At 33.0% G+C, this 23055-nt stretch overlaps 1 protein-coding gene across 8 annotated transcripts in view; it reads right to left on the bottom strand.

Moving 5' to 3' along the window:
- LOC132697187 (GTPase-activating protein skywalker) overlaps positions 1 to 23055 on the bottom strand; it is an 80734-nt gene that overhangs the window by 35564 nt on the left and 22115 nt on the right. For all 8 annotated transcript variants that reach the window (XM_060662484.1, XM_060662485.1, XM_060662488.1 and 5 more), the window contains 2 exons: positions 14929 to 15053; positions 1594 to 1740 (listed from right to left, as the gene is read on the bottom strand). In XM_060662484.1, coding sequence (XP_060518467.1) covers positions 1594 to 1740; positions 14929 to 15053 — 272 coding nt within the window. The remainder of the gene's footprint in view (positions 1 to 1593; positions 1741 to 14928; positions 15054 to 23055) is intronic.

Below are 23055 nucleotides of genomic sequence, written 5' to 3'. Positions count from 1 at the left end.
CTAGAGAGATAACAGATTGCGTAATCTCAGAGGCAGTACAGCGAATCTTCTCAGTAGATCAAGATCAACTCCCCTCGCCGGATAGGATCCCTTTTCCCTGAACATTAGATACTTTGAGGAGGATACTTGAAGAGGCCGCATGAAATCCCCAGATCCTTTGTGGCAAGTCTAGTCAGGAGAGTAACATCAATACTGTAATTAAAGACTATACACTTGCTGATGTTAAGATGCAATTTATTTTTACCAGTATCGGTTTTGATGAAGAGATATAATTTTAAGGTCATCTGTATAGGCTAGCTCATCGCAGATGGTCAAAGATCATAAACTAACCAAATTTTAGAAACTTTTTCAATCAGTTTGGTCAAACACTTTGTGGAAGTCACTTTATATAACTTGACTTTGCTTGTTCAGAGAGTCACGTACATAAGAAGACAAGGAACATAAGTTGGTGATACATGATATTTTCGCATAAAAACCATGTTATTGCGCAGAGAGTTTATTCAGAATTTGAGCAAACATTTATGTAATTTAATCTGCAATATTTTCGAAAAATTGCGTAATATCAAAATAGGTCAGCAGTTTTCAACTGCGGAAGGATCACCTTTTTTGAGAATAGGGTGAACTTTGGCGATTTTTCAAGATTCTGGATAAACACCCGTTTCAAGTAGTAGGTAAAAAATGTGGCCTAAGGGAGCACACAGTGCGTAGGGAGTCTCTGACGATAAATATTCAGCAGTCATTTTCTTTTTGTGTGCTTTGCTTACTAAGACGACATCCTGGATGGTAAGGTTTGGTAGATTGGAAAATATGTGAAAATTTCTAGAAAATGAGTTAGAATTTCTGCAAAATAAGTGAAAACTTCTGAATTAAGTTAGAATTTCTGGAAAATAAATTAGATTTCCTAGTAAATAATTCATAGTTTTAGGCAGAATATGAGTTAGACGGTTAAACAAGAATCCTTGTTCTGATTTTGATCATGTATAAACCACAATGCGACAGACCAGGAAATATGACAGAACACGAACTGCCCGTTTGAAGAAAGAGCCCGAACAGTTCTTTTTGAACCTACTAACAGAAATGACAATGAAAATGTTTCTGTTCAAAATATTCAAAAAACAGGCCAGATGACGTCTAAAATTATTACTAGAGGTAATAGAAGACTGGACCATGAGCTCCGATCAAATTTTTAAAGTTTCTTAAAAATTTCAAGCAAGGACTTTCTATAGGATGTGAAACACGTCACGAAAGGTTTCAAGTATGCAACTCGTAATGCAAAGAAAAATTGAAGCAAAGAAATCTTTCAAGAGAGGAAGGATGTTGTGAATAAAGAATAAAGGAAAGGCACACTGTATTTACAGTAGATATAACTATTAAAACAAATGGAAATTTTATTACGTATTTAAGTTTTGTATCGTAAGGTACAAGAAAAACAAAACTATCTTTGTTTTTCTGATTTTGGTTTTCAGTTTTCTTACAAGAGTGTTTATTACCTTCGTTAAATATGACTAGAATGCGCATTCCGTTCTAAGTTTAGTTTATTAATTTATCTAACATAATTATTTTTAAAGGAAATAATAAATGGAACATCATTACCTTGACCCCCTCGTGAAAAAAGCAGTCCAAGATCCGAACCAAGTGCTGAAACGGTAACCCCTGGAAGATCCACCAGATCCAGTCCATGTAGATACGCTCCACTCGGGTGTTGTTGCAGTGTCGTTGCAGGTGCACGGCTGCGCCTTTCTGAAACAAGTGAATGAGTTAGTGGACTGTCAAAAGACGCGAAAAAACAAGTTTAAGAGGCATAAAACCTATATTGAAGGATGGAACCAAAAACAGTAACTACAAAAGGGCCAATTTACATAAAATTGTTTGAAAATAAAAGAAAAAATCTTAACTATAATAACATAAAGGCCAAATAGATCCCAAACGGTGAAATTTGAAAATTGCGAGTCACGTGGAGCAAAATCGTGAACAACCTTAAACTGAATTTAATTATCAACTAGTACTCAAATTTGGAAAACGTTATTACATAATAACATGCAGAAAAGACTTGCCTTTATACCGTGCGTTCAATTTATCGTGATTTTAATTGTAACTTTTTTGTTTTTAGACATATCAAAGTAAAGAAAAAAACGAAATGAACGGTTAGTGGCCAAGTTTTTTTTCCAAGCAACAAGTACATCATTTTAATTTTTTAAATTTAATTTAGCAGAATATGTTATTCCGATTACAATGTAACACATTTTATATTTTAGTCTACTCGTTTTTGACAAATCGGCAAAAATAAGCAATTTTTATATAATTTCACAGAATGCCGTGACTGACTGCAACAACAATAATTATTTACAAATTAAAGTGGAACCAAAAGAACAAAGATGACAAGACACACTAAAATATAAAATTCTTTAACTATTCTAAATACTGCTGTATTTGAATGTGTGACCAATATATATTTTTTTAAATATTATTATTATTATTATTATTATTATTATGTCTATTTAAAAATCCAAACAAAACTGCATCCTCCGTTGACATTGTTCTGCACTTAATTTTTGGGTTGTAAGAAATTTAAATGCATTATATTTATATTCTTACAAGTGGATTGATCCCCGAGAAATACCTGTCTCTTTATATACTCTAGAAATGGAGGAAACTAGGAAACTGTATGTGCTTTATAGAATCCTAATATGTTTGGCTTATTTTCTTCATTTAAAACATTATGATTCCGGTATACCTTTTTAGCATTGAATACGTTACCGTTTTCTGCAAATTTCTTTGTCAGCCTTGAAAATATCTGTTCTGGAGGAGCTCGGCGCTCTGGATAAAATCTAATATACTGACGACGAGCTACGGTTGCACTTTTATTATTCAGAAAGTTTACTCGAAGCATATTACTCCTTCCTCCGATACTAAAATCGCCAAAAACCATTTTTACAATAACGATTCAGACAATAATTCGACCATCAAAAACCAGTGGGCTAAAATATAAAGTATGTTACATCATTATAATATGAAGAAGATATTATATTAAACACAAATATAATATACAGGGTGTTCCATTTAAAAAAATATGATGATCGTGTTTTGTTTTATACGTCACTTGGAAAAAACTTGGCTACTAACCCTACATTTTGATTACCTTGATATCTCTAAAAACAAAAAGTTTGAGCCAATTAAAATGATAAATTGAACGCACGGTACTATTCGAAGTCGTTACAATTAAATATATATATATATATATATATATATATATATATATATATATATATATATATATATATATATATATATATATATATATATATATATATATATATATATATATATATATATATATATATATATATATGTCGGTCTAGAACGTTCTACGCCGTTTTCCGACACCTAACCTCCACTCTTCTCTATTTAACCATAGCTGGTCTGGTAATTCTCTTTCTATTAGTTCCTTTTCTATTCCCTCCTTCCAACTTTTTCTAGGCCTTCCCCTTTTATTTTTCCCTTGCGGTGGCCACAATAGTATTTGTTTCGGGATTCGGTTTTCGGGCATGCGCTGTACGTGTCCAAACCATATAAGTTGTTTTGTTTTTATGTCGTCTACTATTGTATGTTTTATTCCCATGATCTCTCTTATCTTTTTATTTGTTAATTTTTCTTTTTTTGATCTTCCAGCCGATCTCCTCCAGAAGTCCATTTCGGTTGCTAGTAACATATTTTCTGTTTTGTTCTTTAGCTGCCATACCTCACTTCCGTATGTGATGATACTTTTTATTATTGTATTATATATGGTTTTTTTATTAGTTTTGGATATACTTTGGTCCCACAAGATCCCATTCAGCATGGCTATTGCTTTTCTTCCTTGTATTATTCTTTCTTTTATTCCCTCATCTAGTCTTCCGTCCTGCGTTATTTTTAGTCCCAGATATTTATACTCCTGGCAGTCTTTTATTAGGCTTCCGTCTTCCAATGTTATATTTCCAGATGTTCCTCCCACAGTCATACTTTCAGTCTTTGTGATGTTAACTTCTAATCCCCATTTTCCATACTCTTCTACTAACTTTCGTGCCATATATTCTAGATCATCATGATCTTGTGCTAAGAGTATTTGATCATCCGCAAAGAAAAGGGTATATAATGTTGTTTCATTTAATAGTGGGATTCCCATTCCTCTGCATTTGTTCATCCATTTTTGTAAGGCTTGTTGTAGGTATATTTTGAATAATACAGGAGACAGGCAGCATCCTTGTTTGAGGCCCTTTGTAATTGGTATGGGCTCAGAAAAAGTGTCCTGTATTTTGACTTTAGCTGTTATATCTTTATATAGATTTTTGACCGCTTTTATCGCATTTGAATTAATGTTCGTTTTTTCTAAAGCCTCCCATAGTTTCTCTAGAGGTATGCTGTCATAAGCCTTTTGAAAGTCTATGTAGAGGAGATGTACCTCCTGATCTTTGGCTGTTTTTTTCTATAAAACCTGTGTTACTGTATACAAATGGTCTACTGTTGATCTCCCAGCTCTAAATCCCGCTTGTTCCTCTATTTCTATCTCCTTATATTCAGCTTCAATTTTCTTTTTCAATATTTTACCATATACTCTACTTAGTGTGCTCGTTACTGCTAGTCCTCTATAGTTTGAGCAACTGTCCCTACTTCCTTTCTTAAAAATAGTTGTGATATAAGAGCCTTTCCAGTCACTTGGTATATCAGCCCCGTCTATGCACATCTGAAACAATTTTGTTAGATGGCGATACAATTAAATACCCGGTAATTACATCAGAACGCCAATTTTAATGCCACGCTCAAATATAGGCAAAAACAATTGGAGGAAAAAGTGCAACAATACATGTAAGAACAAAAAGTAAATAAATAAGTCTACAGGTATGAATATGACTGATATTAATTCATTATGCATATTGGCTTCGCCAAAAAATAAAGTTAGTAGAGTTCTCTAAAATATAAATAAAAATTGATAATTATTTTATAAATCCAACAGCCTGTGTCTCGAAAACTAAGCATGTTTAATATACCATACTAGTGCTGCTACAACGACATGATACCATATTGTGTAGCAATATAATTCGGCTAAATTTAACGCCTGGTTTGTTGTCATTTTACTGCACAAATTAAGTAGAGTCGACACATTATATTTTGAGCATTCAACATATTTAGTTGCAATGAAATTTTATGAGCTATTATGTGGCTACGGTTTTACGGTTTGCTGCTGGAACATCAAAGGAACGTTGGTTTTTATCTAAAACAAAGCGATTTGTGTCTGGCTATTTAAAAAAAAAAAGTTGTGCCGGCGGAGTGCTTTGAAATAATGGGCATCCGAGAGAGAATAGTCTGTCTTAACACAAGTTTTATGCCCTCCAAACTCTAAAGTTATTCTCTGTCCACTTTGAATTTGCTATGAGAAGCCGCATCAAGTTGTAACGCTTGATATAAACATTTGGATTTGAGATTGATCTTCGATGATAAATATTCCCTAAACAAAAACTCCTACTCCAAAAATCAGCGTTTAGGAACCGAGCAAACCCTTGATAGCCACTGTGAAAAATCGATAGGTACCTTATTTACGAGACTTGCATGTGAACATGTCACGCGAATATATCATTCGAACCAGTTTTAGGCTTCGAATACAATTCAAAAACGGTGTTTAGTAAATAGACTTTGCAGATCCTATCGCCATGTAAGCGCACGAAAAGTTACGTGAGGAAAACCCATTATTCATCGTAAAAATATAAAATAATAAAACCATCGGTTTCGTCCAATATACTAAGGCGATGAATAAACTGAAATTAGAAAATTCTGGAATTCGTAATGGTCTAGTGACATTAATTAAAAACAGGTGACATGTTGATATGATAAACAGTTAAACCGCAGATTGCTTGGCTAAAACTATTAAGCTTTGACCATACTTATTTTAATTGAAACGTTGATAATGAAATAACTTTCCCTTTTTCTATACTGAGCTTAATAATAAATAAAAACAATCATAACATTTTTGTGTCGCAGTAAACAAATCCCTTTTCGACCATTTATTAAAAAAAAAAAGTATAACTTATAAAACTGTTGATCCGAGCTAATGAATTTATATTTGCAACACAACGATTTTTTGAAGTAGGCTGTGACGATTTAAATGTATTTTGATAAGAATTTTTTGAAGATCCCAGAGGTAAAGTTTACCTAAATGTTTTGTCAAGAAAAATCAAATGTCAAAATCAATAATTTATTTAAAGCAAGTGTAGCACTTCAACAGAAGATTGTGCTTTAAAAAAATTTAAAGGAAAACACAAAAATCCTGCAAAATACCATAGAAAAGTAGAATAAGTAACAAGTAAAAAAAAAAAACGGAAATTATTTTTTTATCTTATAATCAGTCAAGTTATTCGTCAAAATGCAGAGGAGATTATCGAAATTTATTTATTTCTTGTTGGAATTCGTATTATTTTATTAATTTTTCATGATTATACTTGTGCTGTGTGACTCCAACATCACTGAACTTACCGGTCAATAACGTAATTCCACTCATTTACAATCTCCTTACCTAATCGATCGCCGCCGTATTATTTAACAAATTGCACCTGTCAGATAATTCATTAAACTTTATAAACTCGATAAAATGGGACAGCGGCCGCGACAAAAATCGCAAAGGGTCTCCTTGAAGTGGTGGATTCGATAGTGGAAAGATTTATTCGAAAGAAATCAAACGACCGGTTTTCCATCGGAGTGTCAAAAATAATGAAAGCAATAATAACATTGCGAAATGCTAATTACAATTTATAATTGCTGAATCGTACGTTTTTTCATTACCCGACTGGAAATTAAACCTGCATTTGTGCAAATCTGCGTCATTTGCCAGATTTTTTCAAGGCTTAAAATGCATTTAAGAATTCCTGCTATAAAATAAAAATTTCTTATTTAAAAATATTTTGGGATTAATGTAAAAAAAAAGTGTAAAGGGTATATTGTAAGAAAGACGGAGTCGCTTAAATAGAAGAAAATTACTATTTTCGAAAAACCACAATTTTTTCACTATTATAGGAGCCGAAATGTTCAAATTTTTCATATGGGTAAAAAGTGCTTCTAAAAATGGCATTAAAAAAATTAGGCCTACTATGTTGCGTACGGCCTAAGTCAATCTTTTTTTTATGGGCACAATATTGAATTTCTTTCATTTTCAAAATCCTTTTTAAAAAAGCTTTTCGAGATAAATCCGAAAAAAAGAAAACAAAAATAAAGCACAAAAAAACGAAGAAATTACACAGAATTATCCAATAAAATTCAGTAAGTGTTCACATAATCCGCCGTTTTGTTACACGCATAATATACGTCTTCACGACACTGCTTCACAGTTCCGGAGTGAATACTGTTAACAGCTTCTCTTAATTCTCCAACGTTTCCAAAGAACCTACTGTGTACTTGATTTTTTGCGGTGATCCCATACAAAGAGCCGTGAATTTAGATTTACCCAAAATACAGTGTTCTTGAAAAGCATTTTTCAAGAGGATTTTGAAAATGTAGAAATTCAATATGACGCCCATAAGAAAAAGAAGAAAAAAGAAAATTTAACAAAGACGATTTTATTCTAATATATATTTTTCAACCAAACAACTTTAAAAAAATGAAAGAAACCTGGCCGAATCTATAATAATAATAATAATAATCATTTTCCAAATCGACAAATAGGGATTAAGCAGCATAGCATTTTCTATTGGAACACAGACAACATATTTTTTTCGATCCACTTGATTTTTTACTGATTACTAGAACTTTCATCTTCTTCATATTCAAGTCAAGAGGAGCACTTTTTTCCCCTACTCTTTTCAAGATGACTGGATGCTAGGAGTATCGTATCATCTGCGTATTTCAAATACATACAGACATGTTAAAGTACATTTTCACAAAACTATAAAAAATCATCAATAGAATATATATATTTTAAAAACATTAATAGTGTATTTATATTTTTCATCCCGCAAATGTGGGATATTTCTTGTCAGATTTATTTCTTGTGCCGTATTCATAGAAAGTTAGTTTTGGTTAATTTTTGTTGTTATTTTTATAGCTATTAATTCAAATTCATTTTCCCTTAATTGTTTTTGCAAATTACCGGGAACGATCGTGCTCTAAGGTGGATAATAAAATTCCGGCTTAACTGAAGTCGTGACTTTCCTAGGGCGAACTCTAAAAATTCTCTTCTTCATTTACAGGTCTGCCTTACTACAACTACTTAATGGCACACGATTACTGCCCCCAAATCATTTGAAATAACGTCAAAGAATAACTTGCAAGTGCAACTGCGTCAAATTTTTGATTAATATTCGAAACTGCAACAAGTATTTGATAAACGCTCGCCGCATTTCATACAAACTTAAATACCCACTTGCCTTGGTTTTGTTCTGTTTAACCGAAGTTGCCTTGGTTCGATTTTATTTATTTCATTTAAATATTTTCGCGTAAACAGAATACGAGACAAATTACAAAATACTGGCAATGCATTGAGAATTTGGAATTTATACGTGCAGGTCCGATAATGCTACAGGATGTTATAACGACCACTACATTTCAATTAAAATTATTAACTTATCTAAACCATACCAAAGTGACGAAAAAGCCGAAAAAAAAATTCTCTCTCTTTCTCAACCTCAATTTTTTTACACTGACGTAGTCCAGGCTCTTAGGTTATGTTTTCACAGAATGTTCTGATTTTAAAAATATTAAGGTCATATGCCTTTACAACGCCGTTGTTCTAAGAAAGCTATCTTTTGGTAGCATAATTTTAAATCAATCATCATCATTATCATGAATATCATTAATTCCAACTACAACGCCCCTCAAGTTTAATAGAATTTTTATTAATTAAGTTTTGCAGTGTCAAAAATTTTTCACAACCCTAATTTGAGGGCAATTTGCCACCAAAAATTTAGACGAATTTCTTCAAAGATGTTGACTTTGACTGGGTTGTTTACCGGTTGCGACCAGAAATATAAAACTGTTAAAAAAAGAAAAGACACATTTTTGTAGCAAACACACTCATAAAACTTTCGAAGTGTTTTGACTCGTTTCTGGGGCAGGGCAAATTAAGAAAAATATTACACTAATTGTGATCATTTAAGCTCCAATTAAGTAAGAGGTATAGTGAACAAGATGTTATTAAAAATGGGTAACTATAAAAATGAACGGATATGTAAGGTATTCGATTTAAGTTAGCAAAATTAATCGGTATGAACGATCAAAGGTTCACATCGCAGTACAAAATCTTAAACCTATTCTTCTAACATCGATACCTAAAAATACAAATTTTACATGACAATATAAGAAACGTTTGTACAGCATTCGCAGTACTCGTCCTTAACTTAATCACGAATGAAAATAAAGAAGAGTTTAAACTATGTCTACAAATCATTAGGAAGGTATTGTATAACATTATTGTATTACAGTATTGTCTAATGAATCACATTTTCAATTTTCACTATTCTACAGAGTGAACTACTTGGCGCAGAATTAGTTCTTCTAAATGGGACATGAAATATTTCGGTTAATATGCGCCTAACCAAAGGGACATTTAATTGAATACTTGACAATTTAAAGTGTTTTAAGGAAACAACATCTAAGCAAACTGAATTAATATGCATGTCGAATATTAGTTTGGAATTAAGGTGATCTGTTCTATTTTTGGTAAAATATTACTATTCATTTTGTCATCTAAATTTTTTTCTTAACATTTAAAACAAGATTGCTTTCAAAAAATCGTAGCAGGGCAGGGCAAGTTCGTAGCGCGTAGCGCGAAGCAGCTTTGTATTAGAGGTTTCTTGTCGTAGACCACTATGAAACTTTTGCAAAATCAATGTAATTTTATTGTGCATGCACCCTGGATAAAGTGTTTTCTACATCTCGGCGAACTTCTCAAAGTTACGGCAAACTTTGGTAAATTCAAAATTTTTTACAAATTATAGCGATTCCCAATTAATTTTAAGTGTTTCTTTTACAAATAACAGACACACCCTGTACATAATCCAAAAAATGCCGCAAGTAAAAGTTATAGCCCCAGATCTCCCACGATTCCTGAAGTACGAATTTTTTCAATAGGAAAAAATAGTTATCGAGAAAACACCTCTTTTCTGAAATCATGCAGTACACCTTAATAGTAAATGATGTCATCGCGTCTAGATTGAAATATTGCGATTTTCAAATGGATTTTTTTCAAATATCTCGAGCAGCGTCAGTCGAAAATCGTAAATACAAAAATTGTTGCCCTTGATACGGCCTATAACACTGTTTGAACGGATTAGCTTTTTTTTGTACGAATTTTGATTTACGGTTAATAATTTATTCCCTAAAAGAACAATTTTCAGGGTCTTTCGTCCATAACTAAACTGGAGGAAAAGATTTTTCACTGGAAGGCTAAATAACAAAAAAAAAAATTAAAAAACTACTTCGCGTTATTTTATTGCTCCCAATTTAAAGAGTATAAATTGCTGGTCCGGACTTCTACTTCCCTCCCAAATCTGAATTCGGTGGCTGCATCATTATCACGTTTTTTAATATTGCACGGAATATCGCGAACACCCTGTACAATACTTAAAAACCATAAATACAAAAAAGAAACTGACATCTAAAACACTGATTTTAAATTATTGCCAATTTTCAATAATTTGCGGCGTACCCTGTATATGTTTGAAAAATTGTCAAGAATAAAAGTTTATGGAGCGGTATCCTCTGTCTTCTGGTTCAAGAATTTTTTCGGTCTTCGAAACGGTTTTTGAAAAATGATCTTTTTTGTAGACCCCTTGCACAAGCGATTTTTTTTTTTTTTTAAATAATCCCCGACCCCCTGCCCCCCCCCCCCCCCCATTTTCAATAGGTTCCATCACGGGGCAAAGCTGCATATATGTGCCAAATATGAAGTTGATTACTTCGAATTTCGGACACTTATCGTGTTTCATAGCAATGTTGAAAAAACAGTCGAAAATCGCGAATAAAATATGGATGCCGGCGTCGGATCGAAGCCATTTCCTACAAGTTTATGTTTATGTATGGAGGGTTAAAAAGAAGGCAAATTTAAATTTTGTAACTCCAACGGTTCGAAAATTATTCAGGAAAAACCAAAAGACGAGAACAGAGAACGGAGAACGGATAGACAAAAAAAAAATTTTTTTTCGACGGTACAAATGGCGATCCCATAGGACCTACCGTTACCGAGATATAAAATTTTTATACGAACGTAGATACTTTCGAAAAATTCGATTTTTCGAAACAAGTATGTGCAGTCAGTGAATATTATATTTGATCCATATAAATTGTGAATAGTGAGGCAGCCAGATTCTACATCATATTTCAAGATAAGGCTGGAGCAAAACTCTTTCATTCGCATTGTAATATTGGTTAGATCTAAACTGATGTTTTAGAAAATTCAAAATGCTGGAGCTATAAACAACGCGGCCAAAAATTATAGCTCACTAATATCACATCTCTATATCTACTTATCTCTATTATTTGACATTTTAGACTATGCCACTGGCTTTATCATCCAATTTGTGGAGCGTTATTTTTTCCGCCTCGCAGAATGACATATATATTAAATGCCCACTTGCAATGAATGCTTAATTGGATAAACGCATCGGGACGAGTAATCGCACTAACCGTAATATAAATATATGTTAAACGCTTGATTCTTAATTTTATTTATGGCGTTTTTTTTTCCATTTCTACTAGATCGTTGCCATTTTTGTGGGCCGGAATATCCATTAATTGGGATGACTTATGTCGCCGCGGGCAATTTGGTAAATTACACGCCTATTTAGTAATCATATAATTTATGTTGTCGTAAACGGCATCGGCTAGATATGTATGCAAAATTCAATTAGTCTTATCTTGGGTAAAACGTCTCGTTATACAGATTTATTCATAAAAAGCTTAATTTGTAATAACGCAATTTATCCTTCTTACGTCCATTTTTTACAATTAAAGGTGGGGAGTTTTGAATGTCGCAAAACATATACGAAGAAATCGCCAGAATGTGAATGCCAAAGTGTCCCACAAAGTAGAATTTCTTTTCCTGCTTTCCTGTCCTATTCACAACCCCAGTGTCGTTCTCTCCGCATGACATATTTAAAATAACCTTCAAATTTAAATTGTATTTACCAGGTTTCTAACCCCATTAAATTGTATATAGACACCGTTCCTAATGCAACCCATATAGTAAATCTCGTTTATTCAATTCTCAAACTGCCTTTCTTTTTTATAAATCTATACATATTGATAATAATATAATATATTAATATATACCGGGTGATCCATTGCCGAACGGAAGATAGGAAATCTCATATAAATTTTTAGCTGCTCATATATTGACTGCCCTGTACATTATACACCATAGTTGTAATATAACCTTTTGAGGAAGCCAGTCATGATGAAAATTAGTGACAATAACAATATTTTCATTTGTGATTGTCATGCGTTATTAAACGCGCTTTAATTAATGCTAAATATATACATAATATAAAAACACTGGTTGGAAATGAAATCCTCCTTTAAATTTTTTTATAATAAATATAATGATTCGAACGTTTTGAATCTATCCCCGTTGCCCGATTTTTTTTATCAAGTCTAGATTCACCATTTTTTCACCAATTTTTTCATTGGTGAACGTTACAAAAAGTAAATATACATGCAAAATGAGTTTCAGAGAGTTGTAAGAGAAAGGAGGGAAGTGCCGAAGGTGATTTTTATGGTAGTAAATACACGCATGCGCAGTATTCATTGTGACACTACAACAGTTCAGTGAAAACTTGTCGTTTAATTGTTTCTTTTATATCAAATATTTTGGTAAGTTTTGCATCAAGTTCATGTTCTCTACATTGGATTTAAGTATTTGATGTGTAGTTTGAGTATTTTTTTTTTTAAGTAGAGCCAATAAATATAAAATAGAAGTTTGAAAGTTGTTTTAAAATTAATTTTATGTGATTTTAGGTTACAAAATGCCACGGACTTGTAAAAATTCCTCAGATTGTTCTTGTTACATTTGTGGGGCATACATACTAAAAACACATCGACATGTCATGATCGATCTGGTTAAAACAGCTTATAAGCCATATTTTTACTGTAAAACTCAAGCCGCCACATCTTTCAATTTCCTTATAATAATTTATACTTTAATAATATCGTTTTTTGATACGTGTGGTACTTATTTGTATATCAAATTCCGTGTTTAGAGCATAAAATAAGATGAATTCATGCATGAAAACAAGAAGGTCTGCAAAAAAAATTTTTTTTGCAGACCAGTGTTATTAAAGGAAAAGTAACCATAATTACGTGGTATTATGCAGTAATCCCTCTCATAGCAGTATCTGAAATATTTCCAGTTTATTTTCCCGCTAAAACTATACCATAAATTTCAACAATTAAACCCAATTCTAGTCCAAATGCACCGTAATAAATAACTGCAAATGTCGACAATAGAGCAGAAAAAAAGGACAATGGGGATTTAAACATTTCACTGTATGTGAAGAAAAAGAAAATGGCAAGTAAGTACGAGGATTCTTGGACAAGCTGCAAACTACAATGTAGCGCACATTGAAAAAACACAAATATTTTTCCTATACATTCGAAAAGCACCAAGAGCTCCGGGAAGGCGACGAAGAAAGAAGAGTAGCATTTTGTTTTGAAATACGGGAAAGGGTTTAAAAAAAAAATTGTTTCATTGCTTACTTGTACATTCATACTTAACGACGCACCACATGTTCAAAACCGTCGGTATTGGAGCCTAGACAATGAATACAGTTTTGCTCATATTCGAAGAAAATATCCTCAAAAAATAAATGTTATGATGACAATTTGCGGACATAATATTATTAGCCCATTATCACACCATTAACCTGTTTGGACAAAATCAAATTGAACCCGCACTAGAAGTTGCTAGGGAAGATCAGGAAATCTGGTACCAGATGGGATGGTTGTCCCGCCCGTACGGTTAGAGACTATTTGGGAAATATTTTTAACGGGAATGTTATCGGCCCAAGGTGTCGAATACTTTGGCCACCCAGGTCAACTGACCTCTCGCCGGGGTCACTTGAAAAGTGTGATCTATAATAAAAGATTTGATGGTTAGATTTATAGTCGTCCTTTGAAGCTTCCTTGTTGCTTAAGCCGTCGTTTTGATGAAATACATCCCAAGAACGCATTCCAAGGAGATCTTAAGAAGCGAGTAGAGTTTGATCAACATACGTTGAATGTATGAAACCAAATGTGCATGTCTTGTAAACCAACCTTTATCTAACAGTTTTGGAAATGGCGTCACGGAAAATATTCTATGCTGTTTGTTCTATTGACCTTTTGCAATTTTGCTATCACATTTAATTCAATAACTACGGCTTATTAAAATGTATTCAAACCCGGCACATGGGTTATTACATGCCGGCCCCTTCAAAAAGTTATATTACAACTTTGCCGTAAAATATACAGGGTAGCCAAGTTCTACACAAAATTCTTAGGAAATTTGATCAATATCTATGAACTTCCCGCAGTTTTTAAGAAAGTATTCAAACAAACTATTCGCTGAATTTTCACCAAATTTTTATTTAAATTAATTAAATTTTTACACATTCGAACAGATCAATACTGACCTACAATATTTCTATGTCCCTCTAAAACTTTCTCCAACGGGGTTTTAAATACCAGCGTCTTAAAAACATTAAAACATCCATAAAAAAAGCACACTAACCAATTAAGTTTCTGACACACCTGAGATGATGTCACATTCATGCATGTTTAGTCTAAGAAAAAACACATATTTTTTAAATAATATACACGGCGTTCAATTAGAAATTCTAAAGTGGCAATTTGTTTCAGATAGATCCATCGGGCAAGACAATTATGAAAAATATGAATTATCGCATGTAGTGACCGTAGCAGAGGGCCAATACTTACCACGTGCTTTCTGCAAATTTGCATTACAGTTTTCCACGTCACTTCGTACAATAATTTCGTCTGCGTGATGAAAGTTTTGTCCTTCGACGAAACTAAGCTAGCCATGCAGTGATATGCTTCTTCTTCTGTAACAACAAGAGAATGGCGATTAAAACAAAGAAAGACGCTCGCATAGTTGCGACATTATCAAGTCGAATCAAAACCTGTCGCTTAAATCGCTACCTCCGTCAAATATCGATCTCGTTTCGCTTATAAATTAAAACCCGGCAAATATCCTCGGCATAAAAATTATCGGCTAAAAATAGCTCCGCAATAGCGCATGTAATGGCGCTTCGTAAAAACAACAATTATCAATGTCAGAGTGCAATAGAGTTCAGTAAATTATTATTCATTTGTTGATGTTACCACACTCTTTAATGTTTATCAACAAAAGACGCCTTTGCAATACGCATCTCCGGATACAATTTAGCATATGGAAGATTTGAATCGTAGCTTTTATATAATTTATTTGTTAAACTTGTATAAATTGTCTGTTGCAAATCAAGTATTTCATAACATTAACAATACTTTCTCGATTCTCAAAGAACAATAGCTGATATTCAACCAAAAATGTGGTTGATTGCAGGAAATTTTGACGAAACAAGTACTATAGCTTCCATCCACAACTGCTTGCTCTAATCGTCAACCGAAGACTAACAGCGTTACTCAATCGAAGCATGCAAGCTATCTAGGAAGTAATGGTACAAGTCTGAGTAGTTCCCTTCATGCTGTTTTGGAGAATCGGAATGTGATGATGCGTAAAAAAGAACCAGCTAGTCCACTAAGACGTCGCAAAGGAAGATAACGAAGAGAATCATTGAAGAATACTGAGTATGCAAGGTTACAGTCTATTAAATTTCCATTTAAAAATGGAGACTCTAGGAGTTGTGACTGTAAAATCAGACATTGGATGCGATTGACCACCGTCTCCATTATTATCTAAACTTCGGTATTATGAGTTTGAGAATGGATCATTTAATCGCTTAATGAGCTCGTAAGTATATTCCTCATTTGATATATTTTGTTTATCAAACAAATCTTATGTGGAGTAGACATAAATATAATTTAATATCCTAAACACAAACACTTTTTTCTACCGCCTTCGTGTTGGTTTGCGAAAATGTAAGTCAAATGCCGTATACCGCACTTGTTGCATAATATATACTATTCATAGTATCATTTCTAATCGAACATGTAAATACTTTTTACTCCCACGGTCAAGTAAACATTTGAACGCAAAGAGCATCTTCTTTCTCAGATTTCCAGATAGAAAAAAAGTCAGTCTAACTCAAGTCTCAGTTTCGAATAGGTCGATTATCATTGTTATTGACATTAATAATATAAATTGAAGGGTAGGGGGAAAAACCAATTGGCCAAAATTGATAAAATCGGGATTATCACTTCAATATGTTTTTAGCTGTATATTTGACGCCATTAAACAAAAGTGGATATTGGACTATTTGAAAACAAAAAATTTGCTGAAAAAGTTGTAAATGCATGCGCTCCCTGTCGTTATAAATTTCGTTTCCATTTTCCTGAAAATTTTCATTTTCGGGCATAGTTGACTTTTTCTATGTACCTACCAATTATCTACTATCAATAACTTTAATGGATTTGTCATACACTTCACAAATAATTAATCTGATTTGAATCAGTTACCATACATTATTGCATACTTCATATTTCAATTCAATGTAAAAGAACTCGGTATATCGTTTCGATTCACGGCGATCCAGGGAAATTGCTGTTTCCATGGGAACAGGTTTTATCGCACATTTTCGGCTCGACCTTCGAGAAAAGGGAAAAGTGGGAGTAAAAGAAAAATCGGGAGAATATCTATTCGCCGGCTCATAAAATTAAACGGTATCGACAAAAATGTTTTCGCATAGCACATACCTATAAACTTTTATCTTTCCTAACCGTGTTTGGCCCTCCCAAATGGTTTCTATGGCTTTCTACACGAGCGTATTTACTTTGAACTTGGATCAATGCGAGAATATTGTGTCAAGCCAACACGAACCTCTTATCCGAATAGAATTAAAATCTGATTTCTTTTTCATAGACAAATTCGAAGAACATCACATATTTGAAGTTATCGATGCCGATTTATTCAGGTCAACTCCTCATCGGCAGTCACATTTTAACATTGTCATTTCTTGCTGCAATTATTTCCACAGGAATAAGACCAAGCACTTTAACTTATTTAAATCCTGATTTCCAAGAAACAGCTACTACAATCAACGCTTGCTAAGTATACGAAGAAAATTGTTGTGACAAGAGAGATGAATGTACTGATCCTTCTACGTTCTACGTTCTGAGAACTAGGACGCAGGCAGGGATCGGAACAAGCTCACGTAGCAACTTATCTGGAACACGACTCGAATATTTTACCCCTCTTCTTTGGTATTGGGGTCGGGAGCCAAATTATTACATAACCGGAAGGATTTTAACAGAATCACAAATATTAAGTGTTTATTGCGGTCATGTTAAAAGTAGAATTAGGTATCGTATAATTTTGTGGGGATGGTCAACTGATTCGACAAATGTGTTCGTGGTGCAAAAAAGGACCATATTAAAATCTACTTCTTGTAAAAACTTATTTTAAAAAATTTAATATTGTATAGTCTATTTGTGTATGGTGAACAGTAATTTTCACTCAGTAAATACAAGATCTAAAGACGACTTTATGCAAAATATGACAGTTCTTATAAAATCCCAAATATAACTGGTGTGAGATTTTTTAACCTATTACCGAAAGAAATAAAAATGTGTGATAATTTATGTGCCTTTAAATTTTAATAAATGCCTATACTCAGTAGAGTACTTTAGTTAGTCCTTTTCCTTCCTTGCTTATAGATCACTGTTTGTAGTCTTGGATTAGGCGTCTTTTTATTTGGTTTTATTTTTTTGACAATTTTTAAGTTATAATATTTAAATGAGCGCCGTTGGTATATACAACTTTTATTTCCGATTTAATTAACAGTATACGCTTTGACTATGCGATAGTTGTCGCTTTAAAATGTTTCAGAACAACGTATCTCACAATAAACTCCTTATCAGTCAAACAATGCTCGCGTCTCAATTGCTGCAATTTCGGATGATTATACTGACACACAGAATACAAATTTCTAAAATAAAACGAATAAATAAACGTAGTGCGATAAATATTTTCCGATAACGCCATAGATAAAGAGGTCTTTTACCCGCGGCTTTTTAAATACCGGGCGATAAAAAAATCTATCCATCAATAATACTTGAAATTTTTTGAAATTGCAGTTTTCTTCCGTCAATTTCGCGTGCTTAATGCAACGCTTAACTCGACCCCACTAGCGCTTTAAAAAATTAACATAAATTATTCAAAACTCGTAAACAAAGTTAGACGAATAGCACAATATTTTTAAATATGTCCGAAACATTTCGGGAAACATTTCTCAGATGTTACGGGGAAGAATATATATCCCACTAACTGACAGATAAGGGATAGACACTATAGATATAGAGTCTTTTGAAATATCTTACATAACAGTTTAGTGTACCATAAAATAAGACATAATTTGATAAATTCAAAATAAAAGCCAAAGATGGTGACTAAAGTGGTTAACCGTAGGTTAACATCATTGATATCGTCATATCATATGGATTGGAACAGTGCACGACAAGTTTCAAGAAAGGTTGACTAAGACAAGTTTTTCCAAGACGAACAAGCATTTCCCAAAGACGTTAAGCGATAATTTTCCATGATTCGGTTCAGTCAGTCGCGTTCTACGCTTGGAAAACTGAATGGTCGTAACTGGTAGCAACGCTCAAATCGCACAGATTTAAAATGCCTGCTCCTCTAATTGGTCAAAATTTATAGTCATCCTAGTAACAAGATTGGTTTTTAGATGCGGAAATATTAAAATCTTGCCTGTCTCTTGGCATTTCCTAAGTTTTTTTGCGGTAACGAAGTTTCCGAGTGAAAAACAAAGAGATAGGGGAAAGAGCTTAATTGTGGCAAGCTTTTGGGTTTTGTTTGTCATGATGTCTGGTTAAAAAAAAAAACTGTTTAAAAAACGAAATCGTATCGACGCCCAATTAATAATATACGTCGTCGTACTAAAAATAAAACGCTCTTCTTCGAAGTTAGCCGAATGCAAATCAATTTATGAACTGTTTGATTTGTTTTTTAAATCGGCACACGCTTTCCTGAAACTAAATATTTACATTTTACCATGCTACTAATTTATATAAAGGCTTTTTTAATAATTTTCTATTTATTTTAACTTATTTCTGATTCCACTTCAAAGTGCCATTGATTTTTTTGAATGACATTGACGAAGCATCGCTGCCTATGCGTGATAACATTATACATGGCGCCGGGAAATTGAAAACATGTATTGTCAAATAATCCTAACACTTTTTCTTCGTTCGCTTCTTTTCAAAACGGTACGCCCCTGCTTTTGAAAAAAAAAAAACATTTCCACGTCTTCGATGATATTATTAGTTTTTGAAAACCAGTTAAAAATGTTGAATCCCCTTTGTATAAAGTGGGTCACAAATATTGACGAAAGTTCACTTTTAATAGGGACGATCGATGAAAATACATTGAACTATTTTTTTATTGCGTTGCCGTCACCGGGAAACATTTTTGAACAATGGTAACTTGTAAATCAAATACCTTATCTAATCTACTCTTGCAAATCCGTATTTTTGTGTCCTATAATTTTAGATAGAAAACAACTCGCATGGATTAGATAAAATTTGAAATGATGAAAGCGACTTCGGAAAATCCTTCATTGTTGTCCTTCACTATTCCACACACATGTTTGATTCTAGTGTGAGAGATTTCAGCGAAACATTTTTTTGTTATCAAAAAAAAACTTCTGATTAAAAACAGCCGACACAGCCGCAAATGAAGAAACAGAATAGCTCAGTTTATCCGAGGAACCCGCAATTAACGAATGCCGCCTTTTTCTTAAAACCACAATATGTCGTTTTTAATATTTCTTCTATTCTACATTAACTACATATCATCAATATGCAAATTACAAATCTTTTCAATCAACTGCAAACGACATGGTTGTCCCTTCGAATGTTTCCCGTTCCGCTTTCCTTGTTCGTGATAAATAATTTTACCAATGTCTTCCGCTAATATTTTTTGTTGTTTTTTGCATAAGTACTTCTCGAAATAAGCAAAATCGCAAATCTAATCACATGTCCATAGAAAAAAACAACAATTAAAGCACATTTTAGAGCAATAGTTGTTGCGGTTTTTCCATTTTTTGAAATTGTGTATTTCTTTGCTGGCTAGAGACAAAAATAAAAAAGGCAAGACAATGAAATTTAAATATCCTCCCAAAATTTAGTTGTTCCAACTTAAAAGGCTGAGGCAAATGTATATGTGAATTTGCTGGAGCTCTGTGGGTCTCTTTCATCCTCTTTTCCAGGCTTCAGAAGTCTTTCCCTTTGTTATCACTTAAGTCTGTGTCTCTGCATTTCCTCCGATATCGTTGTCTTTACATTGATTTATTTCGTTGTCGGAGAAAATCAACCTGCCGATGTCCTTTCGTGGTTCTCTCTTGATTTTTCGTTTCGAGGCCGCTACAGGGCGACTTTATGATGGAAACATACTTTCCATACGACTGACTATTGCCTAAAATATTAAACGGCTTCTGAAGATTGTGAAACCGTGCCGCAAGTTTTTCCATGTCAATAAAAAAAAATGTGTTGATTGATTCCTTAGTCATCTTTTTTCCATACTGTACTTAATATGGAAGTCAAATATGTCGTTTTCCATTATTTTGGAGAATCTAAGTAAAAGTAAAGCTGTATCTGGAGAGTTTTTAAGCAGTTCCACCGGGATACCGTTTTTTCTTAATGCCTGATTTATTTATTTTATAATCTAATTCTATTCTGCACGATTCCTTTAAAATATTCATCAAGTGACCATATGATTTAAAACATCACAGCTACAAATGATGCTTTGGCAAATGTTCATGTTTTCTATGGGTCACGTTTTCAACATCTGCGATATTTGCCCCAAAAAACATCGTTTATTTCACTTATTACACGGCGGAGAGAAGAGGAAACGAAAAACGCACAAATTGCAGAAGCGATAAATTCCCGAAAATCTGGTCACGCGTTAATTTGATCGACCCAAACCGAGATGTTTGGCGTTTATCCAAGAATCTGCATAGATAAAGCCGAGTTCATGCGTTACTCTCTTTATTTTCATTGCCAATGCAATATCGAATCGAATCTTTTATTGCGACGATTTGAAAAACTGTTTGTTTTCTCTGCAACTAGTCGCCGTTAGCACATTATCATTATCACGCTGAACATAAAATATTTGTAAGGAAAGCGCGGGAAACTACTCAGCCTATTGTAAAAAGCTATAATGGCATTGCTTCACTTTACGATACCTTTAAGTTTTCCACCTTGTTTAGTGATCAATCTCATGTAAATATACGTTTTGTTAGCCTCTCACATTGAAAAACCAGCTATAGACCGACAGATCTATATAATATACATCATCAGGCTTTCACTAAAACTAAAAGAAGCATACATGTACAAATTATACTTCTTGGTTAGTTTGGGTTATATGGTAATATGTGCGAATTAAATTTCTTCTTTCTAGTTTTAGTGAATCCCTGATTAACACATTATCATTGACCCTTTCTGGGCACACAAAATTTGTAAGAAAAACGTCATCGAATCCAAGATAAAACAGTATTATGCGCAAGAAAACATCAAAACTGAGAGGTTTTTACCATATAAAATTATCATTAACTGGGTTTCACTTGACTTCACAGATTTGGTTAGTAGTAATATGTACATTATACATTCTGCTTTTTAGTTTGAATGGAACCCCGATGCGAGTAGTCGCTCACTTTCTGGACACAAAAAAATTGCCAGAAAAATGTCCAAAACTACTTACTAATTACCAAAAGAAAACACGTAGACCGACCCATTTCAACAATATACAATTATCATCAGGGTTTCATTCAAAAATATAAAGAAGCATAAATGTATAGATTATACTTTTATTTATATGTTTGGTTAGTAGCAATATGTATAATTTATACTTCTTCTTTTTGGTTCTAAGGAAATTAAAATAATATCATTTTATTTTTCTGGAACTAGTCGTCGTTGACGCACTATCATTATCACTTTTTAGGCACAAAATATTTATAAGAAAAACTAAGCAAAACTGCTGGGCATTCTATCGAAATAAGAATAACAAAACTAATTACCAAAACCACGAAGCAAATCAAAGACGAAATGCGCTTAGTTATAAACTAGAATGAACATTTCTTTATAATAACAACTTCATTGTATTTATACATAGTTCTAGAACTCCATATATGCAATTAATTAATACATCTTCGTCAATATGTTGGGATAGATAGAACACAATTACCATTTTTAATAAATTCCTGATAAATAATGTGTGTATAAATAGCCCCTTATTTTAAATATATTATTAATTGTTTGTATAAAAAAAACCTCCAGGCTGAAAACTTGCAAAAATATGAAATTATCCTCAGAGTTTCACTGAAACTAGAAGAGGAAATATATAAATTATACTCCGTCCTTTTGGTTATAACTTTAGTTAGTAATAATATGTAGAAATTATACTTTAAAAATTACAACCTAGTTTAACACGTATTTAAACTAAAGTTAAAAGAACTCTGATAGTGAATATTTACCACAGATCACATATAATCATCAAATATAACATAATCATCTACACATAATTGTTAAGTTGATGAAGTATAGCGATCCCTCAAAACACTTCATCAATTAGTACTTGATTCGTACTTGTTTCATAAAATTTCCCAATTTTCGTCATAAAAATTTCATAGGCAGCCTTAATAAAAATAAAGTTCTTAATAATCATGATCTTCCAAAATTGATAATTAGTTATTTGAATCACGCAATAAATATAATATTGGTGAGTTCTTCCTTATACTATTTAGTTTTGTGAAAATTCAAATACGTTGGAAGCAGTGACATACCCAAAAATATTACGTGACTAGCTATTTGGGAATAACTTTACGTAAAGCACGTTCTACTGCTTAAAGAGTGGGAAGGCAAGTGATTCACCAA

The sequence above is a fragment of the Cylas formicarius genome, unplaced genomic scaffold, assembly GCF_029955315.1.
Source record: "Cylas formicarius isolate icCylForm1 unplaced genomic scaffold, icCylForm1.1 PGA_scaffold_1__22_contigs__length_36826433, whole genome shotgun sequence".
In the NCBI taxonomy this organism is placed as follows: Eukaryota; Metazoa; Arthropoda; class Insecta; order Coleoptera; family Brentidae; genus Cylas; species Cylas formicarius.
This window is presented reverse-complemented; position numbering and strand designations above follow the sequence as displayed.